Here is a 17,072-nt window from a genome sequence, read left to right as displayed (position 1 = left end):
GTACAAACCTTTAGTCAATGTTCCAATGTTGATTTTAAGCCACCAATCCAAGGAAAAACGAAAAATTTAGAAAGAGAGTTTTTGATTGAAATTTTTGATTTCTATAAACCGAAGTCTTGCAAACCAAAAGTTAAGGGGCAAAATGGGATTATTGGGTTATAAAAGAAACGTGGGGGTCGGAAGAGAAATTTTCTTTATTAAATGCTTTAGACCCAGCATTGTGGGTTCATCATCTTGGACCACATTCGGTGCAAATGGACCTTATTTAAAATATGAAAAGCAGTCCATCTTATAAGAGAATTTTACTTCGTTCCCTACATTAATTTATACCTATACCCCCCACAAAACACATGACCTACTAATAATACCTTCAATTTTACCCCCTAAATACAAATCCCGAAGGAAGAAAATGTTAAATTTTTAAATTACCAAAAGTTTAAATAAACAAAAGATTGAGTATGAATATTCATACCCGAATTTTGTTTATGGAAAAATGGATAAAAGAGTTATAAAATCACTCAGATTTCCCAATGATTGAACCAGACTCTAGATGCCAATTATTAGAACACAAGCTAAAACAAAGTTTTTGCAAACACACACAGTGAATAGGCCTGAGGCAAGCCTATAGATGCAGCAAGAGAAAGTAAAATTTTATTCTTCTACTAATGGGCCATTGTGTTCTTGGTTCTTTAATAAAAGAAACGTGGGGTCGGAAGAGAAATTGTGTTCTTGGTTTTTTTGAGGTAGAAGATGAAACTAAGAAAAAGTAAAATTTTATTCTTCTACTAATGGGCCATTCCGTTTAGACTCGCTCCGTTTAAGTCCGTCCAAAAGTGGGGTGGGCAAATTTAGATGTTCGAACTCAAAATTCAAACCCACTTTATTTATAGGCGAGTTAACGGGTTAATGAGCCGGCACGTCAAACACTTTTTTTTTTACATGTTGATTTACCACATAATTTACAAAATTATTAATCATTACTAAAGAGATCGACAAATTTTTTTTTTTTAACAACGCATAATAAAGCTTCAACAAATCTTAATGGCAATGTCATATTCTTAAACAACCTAAATATAAAAAAAAAAAAAATAGTGAAAGATCATTTTGAAAGTATAAAAGATATTTTGGAAGTATATGGAATATGTATATATTTATATAACGAAGGGGGAAGGATAAGTTTTATACCAATAAAGTGAAGGAAAAAAAAGTGGATTGGACTCATCAATGCACTAGCCAATTTTTAGTTTAAATATTAAAAAAAAAGCCCACGGGTAAAATTTTCCCCCACCACTGCCTTTTTTTTAAGTGGACTAAGCGGGGCGGACCATCTTAAGATATCGAGCCGAAAATCTCAGTCCGATCGTCAAAAATAATGGGTCAAATGGGTTGGTCCGGCCACCCTATTATATATAGCGTGTGTGTGTGTATGTGTGTGTGTGGAAAACCATATGGAACACCCATAATAGATTAAAATAAAATTACAAGAAAATACAATAATGTGGGACAATAACCAAAAGCCGGTCAAATCACATTTCAGCCCAAAAGGGTATACAATCAATTCAAAATACAACAAAAGTGGTTTAATAAAAACAGAACCAATTACACACTAAGCACAAGCACTATACAACGAACCTCCGTACGGGCGCGAAATCAAATAGCAAAAAATGTGCTATGTGAGCCTTACCACTCAAAACGGCATATGAGCCGGCCGCCAACACAAACCAATTCACGAACCAACAACCCCCTACGATAAATCACTTCTAACACTATATAAAGAGTGTTTAGTCTTTTGAGAAAACACATAAAAACTTGTCGAGTATTTTCTATCTCATCCTTTTTCTGTTCAATGCACTTTCAAGCCACTTCTCACTCTTACTTTTTGTCCCTTCGAAGAAGAGTACCACTGTCCATTCGATTAAAGAGTGTGATAAGCGACCGCTTAGGATCGTCTTGAAAACATGTAAAAGAGAAACTTGACCCTAACCGCGACCTGCCGGTAGAACCAAAGTTATCAAGATATAGAGGAACTTGACCCTAACCGCGACCTGCTGGTAGAACCAAAGTTATCAAATAAAGTACGACCCTAACCGCGATCTGCCGGTAGAACCAACACTATAAAGTTCTTATCTCAAGAACAAAGGAAAAGTTCTCACAAGAAAACTCTCAAATTATATTAAACTTCAAGTTGTCCTTTGAGAAGTACATGATAGTCCTATTTATAGCATATCCTTACATAGTAGGATTTATTGTCCACTATCATTCATTCATTCATTATAGACCTTAGAAAATTTCCACTAACATGCTTATAAATTCCCACTAGCCACTATAATGACTTAGTGCACCACTAGGAAGCATTTAGAAAGGCTAGAAGGAAGCTAAAGGTCATCTAAAAACCTTCCTAATACCAAAAACGAAAATTGCCATAAAAATAAAGAAAATTGGACTTAATTGTTTATTTATTTAGTCCAATATTATTAGACCACATTATAGTCCAATGATGCTTCTCAAGATGTGAATTGGGCTTCAAGTTGGGCTCAAGCATCTTCATCCAATTGTAAGAAATTGAGCCAAGTTGGTTTAGCCTCCGAAAGATATCGATCTTCTTTTTCTTTGATCTTGATGACTAGACTTTGTAAGGCTTGATTCATCCTCATAGTCTTGGACCTAGTCATAGGACCTCCTATCTCATGCAAAGGATCTTTAGATGAGTCGGTTTCATCAGAGTGGCCACAGTCTCAAATTTTTGGGTGTACAGTAAGACTCTGATAAAATTGTAATTGGGATGTTTTATCTTGGGGATTTTATGATTGATAGTCTACTTATACAAATTTGAATTGATGTGCGCCTCTAAATGTCTTAACGACGGTAACATAATTCATGACTCATCCCAATACTCTCTTCAGTAGTTGAAAATTATTTTAATTTTTTTTTTTAACTCCGGTAAGAGAACAAGAATTACTAAAGATTATGGTCTATAGTTAGAAGATGATATAATGAACCTCCAAGAACGTTTGTTTTCTTTAGATGGAGATTTGTGGCAAGAGGCCATAACGAGGAGATGGATTCTCTAGAGTTGATGAAGGCCTAAAATTTAGTAGACTTGCTTTTTGGATGCAAATGGATTTTGAAAAAGAAACTAAATCTGATAGAGTGGTTGACAAATACAAGGATAACATCCATTAGGGGAACTAATATATCTAGTCGATATTCAAAATTTAGCGGTACATCAAATGGTTGTTAAGCAACGGAAAGAAAAAAAAAGGCTATAAAATAGATAAGTCTTTGTATGATTTTAAACAAGCTTTTAAGAAACGACATAAAAAGTTTCACAATTTGACGATTTTAAATGGTTTTAAAGTGAATGAAAGTGACAAATGTATTTACTACAAATCGAAAAATAACATTTGCATTATCATATATGATATGTAGAAAATTTACTCGTGTTTAGTTCAAACAGTCGTGGTGTGAATGCAGTAAAATCATTATTGTTTAACAATTTTGATATGAAATATCTTGGAGAAGAAAATATAATCTTTGGTGTTAAGACTAGAAGGTAAAAAAAGACAATTTTTATGGATCATTCTCGTTATGTTAAGAATATCTCACATAAATACAATTATCTTTGGTCTGAATATCCAAACATCAATGGAAATCTTGGATATGTCATTGATTGTACCAAACTAAACATTGCCTATGTTGTGAGTCTGTTATGCAAGTTTATGAATAAACTTGGTATTGGGCATTGGAATGTCATTAACATGTTTGACAGACACGCAAATATGAATGATTTGTAATAGTATTTTAATTAAATAAATTAAGTTTATTACGACTTTTTACTTGTTTTTTTTAATATATTTTCAATTATTAGGAATAAATCCTTAGAATGTGAAGAAAAAAACAGTTTTTATGTATATAATATAATGGTGCATCAAATTTCAAGACATATTTTATTGTAACCCACTTGGGTTGGTGTATTGGTATTGGCTTGAGACCTGAGAGTGTACTTCTCTTGAGGTCCGAGGTTCGATTTTCTCTAGTACCAATTTAGGTGGGCTAATTAACTTCTTCAAAAAAAGACATATTTTATCGTAGTGGAAGATGAAAAGAAAGTACAAAATCAATGCAAATCAAGTCCGGATTTGGCTAAAAGATTGAGAAATCGTCACTAAAAGTTAAAGCACATGAAAAGTCAACCTATAATATGGAAATGGATTCAATGCATTCGATTTGATGCAGTCAGTGCATTAGAGTCGTCTGATTAACATCAAACGGTTCACATTTAAATGCAGTTAAAATATCAAAACTCTGATCTTATTGACTGCAGGTGCAGTCACAGGTGCCGACTGCACCGAATCCAGGTCCCTATAATACACTTTGGGTCCTACCACGGCCCATGGTACCCTTCCCCCGGCATGAAAGGAATTATAAAAAGTAATCCAATAATATATTTTCCATAATCCATTCTCTTATGCTATTGTTAATTAGAATTTCTAGGAAGAAATATTGTTAATAGGCTAATGCTACAGTGGACCACCTTCACAAGTGGTCCACCGTGGACAAGTGATCTACCGAATATGAATTTTATAAAATTTGGTATTGGATTGAAAGTTTATATCGTATAGATCATCTATAAATTTTTTAAATTTTTTTGAAAATCATTTGATATGTTATTGAGACCCATCAAGATTTACGTTATTTAATAAACCGTTAATCTTGATGTGTCTCAATAACATATCAAATGGTTTTCATTTTTTCTAAATTTTTCTATGAGTGATCTATATGATCTAAACTTTCAATCCAACGGTGGATTTTATAAAATTCGTATTCGTTATAATGTTATTTATGACTGGTCCCCATGGACCACTTGATTAAGTGGTCATATTAAAATTTACCTTAATATCATATTGTTCTCAATTTTTATAAAATCTTAGAATATGAAAGTGAAGAATTGATGAGAATTTGATATTGATTTAGATTTGAGGTGGCAAAAGGTTGTGGTGATAGCCACTAACGACCGTTTTCTAGAGAGAAGAGGCAGTCTCATCCATCACACACCAAGTATATTTATTGTCATAAAATAAGATAATTTTTACCGAAAAAGAATCAAATGACTAAAAAAGTGTCCATTTAAAATTATAAAAAAACTTCTGTCCATATTGATGAAAAAAATATATAAAATAACTTGTGCTAAATAGAAAATAATTTTTTTGTTTTCACCACCGGTTTAATCTGGTTCGGGTCTAATTCTGACATCAAAAATTATCTTTCTTTATGTAAAAAGTGTCCATATTTAATTTTTTTTAAAAGTAAAGTGATAAAATTAAATCATTGTATCTTATATGTACAATTGAATTGTAGACACTAATTCTTCCAGATAATTTATATTCATTTAAGGAATTGATCTCTTCATGAAAAATTAGATATATAGCCATGAATCAAACCTATGATCAAATTATAAATTTTGTCAAAATATAATAGTCATTTAATAAATAAATAAATAAATAAAAAATAATAGTCATTTAATTTCAAAACAATCCCTTAAAATTGTCCCCTTGTGACATGACATATATGGCTTCCATATGAAGTTGCTAGTGAAGCTATTTTTTTTTTTTTTAAACAAAAAGGGTGGTAGCAAACAACTAACCAACCCCAAATATATTAAAAACAGAAAACGACATACAATATGGAAGGGACATAAAACCTTAACTCCATCAAGTACAATATCTAAAGCTTGAGAAACCTTAGTGAAGCTATTTTTATCCACGCCAGATTCAATATTTTGGATTTTAAATGTGAATGGTTAAGTCTCACATTGTCTATGAATAAAAAAATGGTTAAATATGTTTTAGTCCCTACATTTTATCTTAAAATCAAGAATAGTCTTTATTTTTTTATGGTGATAAAAGACTTACATTTATTTCCATTTGTACTTTTAGTCCTCGCTATTAAAATTTTAACAGAATGTTGATGTTGGCCCATTTTTTTCAATGAGATGACAAACGATGTTGTTACTTGTGTCATTTTTAATTATACCATTCAAAAAAATAAATTAAATAGCATTATTCCAAATATAAAAAAAAAAAAAAAAAAAAGTTAAACCAGGAAGAAAAACAACATATGCAACAATCCTCGAGAACAACAAGCAACGCAGCAAAAAAAATTGGGTGGAGATGTCACCCATTAATCCGATGCCTTAAAATTTTGGATGAAGATATGACGTCTCCTTCTTTTGTGGTCCTGGAGCATTTGATCCGATGTTTTATCCGGAGCTCCCCGAACTCCCCAACAAGTGATACCAGAGTCGTGGTTCGACTTGGTGGGGGAGCAGGTGTAGATCCTATTATTGGATCAACTATAGGATGTGACAACTCATATTAGGAGAGATTGTTGGATTTTAAGTTTGACTGGTTAAGTCTACATATCGACTATGAATGAGAAAAATATTGAATTTATAAGAAAGAGAAGAGTCATTAACCTAATGTCTACAAGTTTTGGGGTGGAGATATGATGTCTCTCTCTTGTAAATCTAACATTATTCTCATTCATAGTGGATGTGAGACTTAATCGCTCACATTTGAGACCTAAAAATCTCCCTCAAGTGTGAGTTTCCAATACTATAGGTGATCCAATACCATGATCCTCTCTCACTTGTCACTTCCCCACCAAGTTGAACCACGACTCTGATACCACTGTTGGGACGTTGGAGGAGAGTCTCACTAGGTTGGATTAACACATTGAACATTGAGCAACCACACAAGGGACTTTAACACCACAATTTCAACAAAAACCTTAAGGTATTGTGTTTATGGGTCTTTCACTTATAAAGTCTTCACCCTCAAGTCTCAACTATTCCAACCAATCTAGAGCTTACTCACACTTGATAGATTTCAACACCTTTTGTGTTACCAAATTGTACTATTAGTTTTTGGAAAATAGAAAATAAAATTTCAAGAAAAAAAATTAATTTCATAATATAAATATGTTCTAATGAGCATATAACTTAGTCGGTAGCGATATTACATAGAGATCATAGTTTAAACTCTATGTGAATATATTCCTTGTCACTAGGCAAATAATAGTATTTTTTTTAGATAGACAAAATGACAAATTATTAAAAACTCACACAAAAAAGTGGAAAAACCCGAACTCGAACTTTGATCATGACATCCGACTTAGCATGAATTATGATTTGTGGATGCAAATAATAAAATTATATTAATAGTTTAAATTAGTAATGTCCATTTTTGCCTTTTTATATTTATCAGCGATTTATTAAACCGTTGGTTTTATGAAACATTTCAATTAACTTATCAGTTTAAATTCATTAACTATAAACTTTAAGTCATTAACTCTAAACCAAGTTTATTTCAACCACAAAATTGTATTTACAGTAATAAATGAAGAAAACATCATTTGGTGGAGTTCAGGTTCTCTCCATTTATTATTCCTCCATTTATTCTCCATTTGAAGAGAGATAGACACATTAAGAATTAGTGGGACCCATTAAAAATGGATCTCACTAATTTGAGGACCCACTAATTTTTTCATATGTCTATCTCTCTCTAAATAGAGAGATAATAAATGGAGGGAAGCTGAAAGTGGAGTAGAATAGAAGCCATTGAAGCCAATGTATTGAAAACGGCGTAAAAAGCGAATCTACACGCAGAAGAGAAGTAGTCGGTATCACTTTTTGGCCCTTTTTCCATTTTGTAGGTCCCATTTCCTTCTTTCTCACGTCATTACAACTATTTTTAGCCACTAAATTTCATGGCTCTCATTCAACCATTTGATGACTCATTTTCCACCTGTCACCTCCCTAGCTGTCTTCTTTCTCTCCTCTTGTTGGACCGAGTTTAATTTTGTTAAAATAAATAATGGTTTAGTAAAAAAGAAAAAATAAGTTTAACTTTTTAAGTTCATCGTAAAACTAATGTATTTAGACCATATTATAGTTTAGATAAATTAATTTTACAATGAACTTAGAAACTAAAATTTCTCTTATAATAAGGATCGGAGGAAGTACTAGTTATGTTTACGTGGAATTTAACTTAATTGATAGAGATATTGTATTTCATATATAGAAGTTAAAGTATGAGTTTAGAATTTAACTAAAGTTAATCCAAATTAATTCATTAATTTGTGTAACTTTTTAGATTGAGAGAAGAATCCACTTTATTTGCCAAAAAAATATGTTTAATAAAAATTAGTGGATAATTAATATTCCTTCAAATTATATATCAAATACATCAGTTATTCAATTAATTAAAAAATAAATTTTTTAAGCCATTGAATTTAGTTTAGTAGTAAAATATTTAGATAAAATGTATAAGGTCCTAGATTTGGTCGTCACAAGCTCTAATATATCTTAATGTTTTTGATGGAGATATGATATATCTCTCTTTTTTATCATAAAACATTTGGTCCAATTATTTTTTCCGAACTTCTCCGGACTTCCCAATAGATTGTATCGGAGTCATGATTAGGCTTGGTGAGGGAGCACGAGTGAATCTTAGTATTAGATCAACTATAAAATATGAGAACTTACACTTAAAAAATATTGTTAAATTTTAAATGTTAATGTAAAATTTCACATTGACTATAAATAAGAAAAATGTTGATTTTATAACAAAATTGACCTATTATATCCTAATGCTTTCAAGTTTTTCCACTGGTTAATTTTTTAGAGTACACATATATAAATCAATAAGTTTGTTTTTTTTTGTTTTTTTTTTTAATTCATGAATCAATCATCTTTAAAAGCAATTAAAAAGAGTGAGTGATATAAGTTAAGGTAATTTTATTCAATTGTGCTCGGTCCAATTAATTTCATTAAGTAGTTGAATTTATGCTGATATATTATTATAGAAGAATCATGATCAAATACACAAAAGTATTACACTTAATAATATGACTTATTTGCGCCCGTGAGTTTAGAGCAGTTGGTAGAGAAATCACATATATTATGCATAAGTCTGGGTTTGAACCATGGACAATAATCAATTTATTCACCTTTATTGAATTTCTAGCCACTTACTAAACAAAAAACATAAGACACATCTGATAATTCTTTAGCGAATAATCCTCTTACAACATTCACCGTTAGATTGAAAGATAATATAACATAGACCATGTCTATAAAATACGACATTAATCGAAAACCATTTAATACGTCAATGAAATATATCAAAATTAACTTATTTTTTGAAAGTCGATAGAATAAGTTTTAATTACGGTCAGATTGAAAGAATTATTTAAGTTTAAATTGGTAAATATATATTTATTTCTCAAACAAACTTAAAATTATCATAATTCAAGCTTAAAGAAAAAAATAATAAATAATGGCGACACTTTCATAAAAAGATTATAAAAAGAAAAAGATCAACAACAGTTTTTTCTTTGATTAAAAGGAACTTTTTCTTTACATATATATAAATTACAAAGGTCGTATGAAATTGAAAATGGTAAGGAAAAAGTAGCACCAACTTTCTTTATAAAATATCAATTTTTTTAGCTCAACATTCCGATACACATTTTATTATTTAAATATACACCGTATATTGTTAAGAAGGTGAGCCGAAAACTACACTAATATATATATATATATATATATATATATATATATATATATATATATATATATATATATATATATATATTTCACCATTAGTATCTGACCCAGTTGACCGTTTAACCTGGTTTAAGGGGTCAATTATGGTATCAAATGGTTTCAGTCTCCTTCTGATCGTAGTTGCGAGGGATCGAACTGTGGTCATCCTTACCAAATCCGACGTTAATCACCACTGAACCAACTAATTGATCACTAATATATATTTGATTAAAAGGAAAAGAGAGCTCCAGAAGAAGGGAACGGGATTTAACGCTGTCCAAAAAGGTGCAATTTTCACACAGTTTTAGATCAGAACCGTCTGATCTAAAACATGTGGCTAATATTGTTTTAATGGCTAATGCTACGGTGGACCACCTTCACAAGTGGTCTACCGTGGACAAGTAATATACCGAATATGAATTTTATAAAATTCGCTATTGGATTAAAAGTTTATATCTTATAGATCATCTATAAATTTTTAAATTTTTTTTGAAAATCATTTGATATGTTATTGAGACTCATCAAGATTTACGTTATTTAATAAACCGTTAATCTTGATGTGTCTCAATAACATATCAAATGGTTTTCAATTTTTCTAAATTATTCTATGGATGATCTATATGATCTAAATTTATTTCATAATAATAATCTGTCCTAATGAGCATATAACTTAGTCGGTAGCGATATTACATAGAGATCAGAGTTTAAACTCTATGTGAATATATTCCTTGTCACTATGCAAATAATAGTATTTTTTTTAGATAGATGAAATGACAAACTATTAAAAACTCCCACAAAAAAGTGGAAAAACCGAAGCTTGAACTCTGATTATGACATCCGACTTAGCATGAATTATGATTTGTGGATGCAAATAATAAAATTATATTAATAGTTTAAATTAGTATTTTTTATATTTATCAGCGGTTTATTAAACCGTTGGTTTTATGAAACATTTCAATTATCTTATCAGTTTAAATTCATTAGCTATAAACTTTAAGTTATCAACTATAAACCAAGTTTATTTCAAGGACAAAATTGTATTTACAGGAAATAAATGAAGAAAACACCAGTTGGTGGATAGAATAGAAGCCATTGAAGCCAATGTATTGAAAACGGCGTAAAAAGCGAATCTACACGCAGAAGAGAAGTAGTCGGTATCACTTTTTGGCCCTTTTTCCATTTTGTAGGTCCCATTTCCTTCTTTCTCACGTCATTACAACTATTTTTAGCCACTAAATTTCATGGCTCTCATTCAACCATTTGATGACTCATTTTCCACCTGTCACCTCCCTAGCTGTCTTCTTTCTCTCCTCTTGTTGGACCGAGTTTAATTTTGTTAAAATAAATAATGGTTTAGTAAAAAAGAAAAAATAAGTTTAACTTTTTAGGTATCGTAAAACTAATGTATTAGACCATATTATAGTTTAAATACATTAGTTTTATAATGAACCTAAAAACTGAAATTTCTCTTATAATAAGGATCGGAGGGAGTACTAGTTATGTTTACATGGAATTTAACTTAATTGATAGAGATATTTTATTTCATAGGTAGAAGTTAAAGTATGAGTTTAAAATTTAACTAAAGTTAGTCCAAATTAATTCATTAATTTGTGTAACTTTTTTTCATTTCACTTTCTTTTCATCATACTAAACGGACACTAAAGATAAAAAAATTCGATTGGAGAGAAGAATCCACTTTATTTGCCAAAAAAATATGTTTAATAAAAATTAGTGGATAATTAATATTCCTTCAAATTATATATCAAATACATCAGTTATTCAATTAATTAAAAAATAAATTTTTTAAGCCATTAAATTTAGTTTAGTAGTAAAATATTTAGATAAAATGTATAAGGTCCTAGATTTGATCGTCACAAGCTCTAATATACCTTAATGTTTTTGATGGAGATATGATATATCTCTCTTTTTTATCATAAAACATTTGGTCCAATTATTTTTTCCGAACTTCTCCGGACTTCCCAATAGATTGTATCGGAGTCATGATTAGGCTTGGTGAGGGAGCACGAGTGAATCTTAGTATTAGATCAACTATAAAATATGAGAACTTACACTTTAAAATATTGTTAAATTTTAAATGTTAATTGTAAAATTTCACATTGACTATAAATAAGAAAAATGTTGATTTTATAACAAAATTGACCTATTATATCCTAATGCTTTCAAGTTTTTCCACTGGTTAATTTTTTAGAGTACACATATATAAATCAATAAGTTTGTTTTTTTGTTTTTTTAATTCATGAATCAATCATCTTTAAAAGCAATTAAAAAGAGTGAGTGATATAAGTTAAGGTAATTTTATTCAATTGTGCTCGGTCCAATTAATTTCATTAAGTGGTTTAATTTATGCTGATATATTATTATAGAAGAATCATGATTAAATGACACAAAAGTATTACACTTAATAATATGACATATTTGTCCCCGTGAGTTTAGACCAGTTGGTAGAGAAATCACATATATTATGCATGAGTCTGAGTTTGAACTCTGAACAATCTATTTATTCACCTTTATTGAATTTCTAGCCACTTACTAAACAAAAAACATAAGACACATCTGATAATTCTTTAGCGAATAATCCTCTTACAATATTCACCGTTAGATTGAAAGATAATATAACATAGACCATGTTTATAAAATATGACATTAATCGAAAACCATTTAATACGTCGATGAAATATATCAAAATTAACTTATTTTTTGAAAGGTGCTCGGTCCAATTAATTTCATTATAAGTAGTTGAATTTATGCTGATATATTATTATAGAAGAATCATGATTAAATGACACAAAAGTATTACACTTAAAAATATGACATATTTGTCCCCGTGAGTTTAGAGCAGTTGGTAGAGAAATCACATATATTATGCATGAGTCTGTGTTTGAACCCTGAACAATCTATTTATTCACCTTTATTGAATTTCTAGCCACTTACTAAATAAAAAACATAAGACACATCTTATAATTCTTTAGCGAATAATCATCTTACAACATTCACCGTTAGATTAAAAGATAATATAACATAGACTATGTCTATAAAATATGACATTAATCGAAAACCATTTAATACGTCGATGAAATATATAAAAATTAACTTATTTTTTGATAGTCCATAGAATAAGTTTTAATTACGGTCGGATTGAAAGAATTATTTAAGTTTAAATTGGTAAAAATATATTTATTTCTCAAACAAACTTTAAATTATCATAATTCAAGCTTAAAGAAAAAATAAATAAATAATGGCGACACTTTCATAAAAAGATTATAAAAAGAAAAAGATCAACAACACTTTTTTCTTTGATTAAAAGGAACTTTTTCTTTACATATATATAAATTACAAAGGTCGTATGAAATTGAAAATGGTAAGGAAAAAGTAGACACCAACTTTCTTTATAAAATATCAATTTTTTTAGCTCAACATTCCAATACACATTTTATTATTTAAATATACACCGTATATTGTTAAGAAGGTGAGCCGAAAACTACACTAATATATATATATAATTTTTTTTTAACCATTAGTATCTTACCCAGTTGACCACTTAACCTGGTTCAAGAGATCAATTATGGTATCAAATGATTTCAGCCTCCTTCCGATCGCAGTTACGGGAGATCGAATCGTGGTCATCCTTACCAAATCCGACGATAATCACTACCGGACCAACTAACTGATCACTAATATATATATTTGATTAAAAGGAAAAGAGAGCTCCAGAAGAACGAACATGATTTAATGTTGTCCAAAAAGATGCAGTTTTCACACAGTTTTAGATCAGAACCGTCTGATCTAAAACATGTGGCTGATATTATTTTAATATATAAAATTGTGTGTTAAATCATAACTATCTGATCTATAATGGATGGCTGCGATTTGTTACTGCGTGAAACTGCGTTAAAATCCAACATTATGAAATCCGGATCTAGAAAAAGAGGGCAAAATCAAAACCCTTCATAGAAAATTAAATGTAAACATGGAGAGGACTGAAATATCAAATTTAGCCAAAAATTGTAAAATATTAACCAAATTTGTCCTAGATCTATTATTGTTGTTACTATTCAATTTATTTTAAATGTCTAAAAATTTCTATAAAGTAATTGTAAAAGTAATTCTATAGAGCTTTATTACTGTTTAATTTCAAATTTGGAATTGAAATTTGTAAACAAAACTGTGTCATGGCATATAAAGCTTTAAAGTTTAAAGAAAAAAAGAAAAAGAATTTAAAAAAAGAAAAACTTGCACAAAAAAAGTAAAAAGAAAAACTTGCATAAAAAAGTAAAGAAAAATATTAAAGAACAAAGAAAAAAAGGCACAAAAGGATAGTAGTACTTTGTCTATAATAATTACTCATGTTCTTTTGTACTTTTTGCAGTGTGACTTTTAATTTTCAAAAGTCTTTTTGTGGGGTTGTTTGTCTTTTTACAAACCTTTTTCCCTTTGAAAAGTTCTGTCAAAAATTAAAAGCTTTTCACTTTTTTTACCAAACACTTTCTCTTTCTATATCTCATTCATTCTTTCTTTCTCTATTTCTGTGTTTTTAAGCTGTTTACAAACATCATAAGTTTCAACAACAACAACAATAATAATAGAAAGAAACATCACAAAAATGAATGGTGAAGGTGACATGAGTGTTAAAGATAACAAAAATTCTAGTATCATGCTCTTTGGCAAGAAGATTCCGGTGCCGGAATATCATACTCCGGCGACATCTCAAAAGGGTTCTCAGATTCCGGCCAATTCTACAACCATGGTAAATACTCTCATACCCAATAACCATTTTTTGATATTCATATATTTTTTCATATAAAAATTTAGTTTTTTTAAATATTTTTTTTTTATATTCGGTTAATAGAATTTTTTCTAAGTTTTCAAAACATATGAAATTTGAAGAGTAATTATTCTAATTGATTTTGTTTTTTAATATATTTATTTGGTAACAAAATTAAGAATATGTATCTTGTTCTTGTTCATCTAATAATATGTGGTTAATTGTATGAATTCTAGTAAAAAAAATTGGTTATTTTTATGATTTTGATACTTATTTTATTTAATAAATTGGATCTGCTCAATTTTTTTTTATGATTTTGATACTTATATTATCTTTTTGTGTGAAAGTGAGTTGTTGTACTTCTGAAATAAATTAACTGTTTCATTTTGATTGAAACATTACTCAAATCCAAAAGTTGCTAGGTGCTCTTTCTTGTGAATTCTTATGACTTAATTCTTATGAATACAAGTAAATATTTAGTGAAATTTTTGATCAATTGCAAATAGATATGTTTTCATGAATATAATATGATTGGCTAGTGTAATAAACTGAAATTTTGACGAAATCATGTGACACTGTGATATTTTGTTGAAGCTTTGCAGTATCTTTCAAAATCATAGTGACATAACGTGATTCTGCCAAACTCATTGTTAATCCGAACACAGGAGTTGGAAAACAGCAGTTTTTGTTAAGGAGATTTAAGTTCGAATAATTTGTACCATGTGGAATTTTTTTGTCGAAATTGAATATAACATGATGATTAAATTTCTAATAATTCTGACATCAATACGGACATCAGACACAATACTGACATCATCACGTAGACGCATATAATGTACTTTAAGAAAATAAAAGTGTTTCACTGTCACACTGCACGTATCAATGTCATGACACTATCACGTGCAGGGACATTGAAACACCAATATGTGTGCAGTGCCATGACAGTCACTGTCATGTTAGACACTAGACACATGTTTATTCTAGTGTTGTTGCTATATAAGATTTTGTTTCTCCATTATGCTATGTTTGTTGCAAAACTTTGTTCTGTATGACTACTGATTATGGTTTACATTTTATAGAATGCTTGCAGTAACTCAAAGCAAACAAGAATTGAAATGCCTCATACTCAAAACATTGAGAAATCAAAGAACTCTTCTAAAGAAGAGAATGAATCAAAAGTTACTACAAGCACTGTGGAAGATACTATGGAAACTAGCAGCACAGATCAAGACAAAGTCCTAAAGAAACCAGACAAGATTGTTCAATGTCCAAGATGCAACAGTTTCGACACGAAATTTTGTTATTTCAACAACTACAATGTCAATCAACCTCGGCATTTCTGTCGAAACTGTCATAGATATTGGACCGCAGGTGGAACAATGAGAAACGTTGCTGTCGGTGCGGGGAGACGGAAGAACAAACACATAGGTTCACAGTATCGTAACATGATTGTAGCGTCCGGTGGAACTTCGACCGCAAATTTAGAAACCAATGACTCTATCCAACATGATAATGGTATTATCTTAAAATTCGGTCTAGATGTTGATGCAAGTGCTAACAATGGTATGGAAAATCGAGAAGAATCATCATCATTATGTGTATCTTCTGTGACCAACGGTTATACTCGAGGAACCGAGTTATCCGAATCCGAACAAAATAGGTCAAAACCTTTGCAGAGTTACCCGGCATCTTCATGGATAATTCCATTGAATCAAAGTTGGAACAATGTTACTTCCATGGTTCAATCTTCTATGCAGATGTATCCTACTACAATGCAGTGGTGTCACGCGCCAATGGTTGCGGTTACGAACATTTTCACACCAAACATTGGCTTGCAATATGTTCCTGGTTCATATGGAAATGGAAATGTTTCAATTGGTTCAAATGGTTGCATTTCACCTTCTTCATCAACTACTAGTAACAGTTTATGTTCAGGTAATGGATCACCAATCCTTGGCAAACACACTAGAGATTCTGTTTTGACTGATGAAGAGAAACCGGAAATGGAAATGCGTGTTTTCGCACCGAAGGCTCTTAGAATTGATGAAACAAATCTTGAATAGATTCTGATACTATTTTACATTTTTTTTAAAAAAATTTAGATCGGGGCGACACCTATTGTAAGATCAGGGAATACCACAAGGATTCAAGTGTAATATATTTTGGTGGACTAAATTTCTTGTGCCTAAATTGCATTGTAATTTCTTTTGGGCATAGTTTGTGCCTATTTAGTTAATTAAATATATCTTTGCTTTAAAATAAAATAGTGTATTGAGTGAAAATCTATCAAAGGTGAAAATTTTGTTAATAATTCATAGCATCCCATTTTGTCCATTCACCCATTGGACACCCTCACACCCAAAATGGTACAATCTATCAAAGGAGAAAATTTTGTTAATATTTCATGGAGACTCCATTTTGTACATTCACCACAAGTGGAGGATGCAGTGGCGGCTTTGAGAGTCGACGGGCCCGCGGCCCATCCATGGCAACGTAGCGTCAAATGTTGTTGTTGGGTTAATAGAACCTAAATTTCTGTTTCGATATCATTTTTAGGTAAATGTTTGAGTTTCTTAATCATTTGGTCTTGAGTTTCATACATGAACAAATACATATGAAATAATATTTGTTAAGAGATATATCAACACTTAAATAGATCTGAGTTGCTTCGATAATTAATCT

At 30.3% G+C, this 17,072-nt stretch overlaps 1 protein-coding gene across 1 annotated transcript; it reads left to right on the top strand.

The window, feature by feature from the left end:
* Positions 1–13,997: 13,997 nt before the first annotated feature.
* LOC123887337 (cyclic dof factor 1-like) lies at positions 13,998–16,654 on the top strand. The gene is made up of 2 exons (XM_045936639.1): positions 13,998–14,372; positions 15,470–16,654. Exons 1-2 carry the CDS (start codon positions 14,229–14,231, stop codon positions 16,451–16,453), a joined length of 1,128 nt encoding a protein of 375 aa, XP_045792595.1. The 5' UTR covers positions 13,998–14,228; the 3' UTR covers positions 16,454–16,654.
* The last annotated feature ends 418 nt before the right edge of the window (positions 16,655–17,072 follow it).

This window comes from Trifolium pratense, linkage group LG5 (genome assembly GCF_020283565.1).
Source record: "Trifolium pratense cultivar HEN17-A07 linkage group LG5, ARS_RC_1.1, whole genome shotgun sequence".
Taxonomy (NCBI): Eukaryota; Viridiplantae; Streptophyta; class Magnoliopsida; order Fabales; family Fabaceae; genus Trifolium; species Trifolium pratense.
This window is presented reverse-complemented; position numbering and strand designations above follow the sequence as displayed.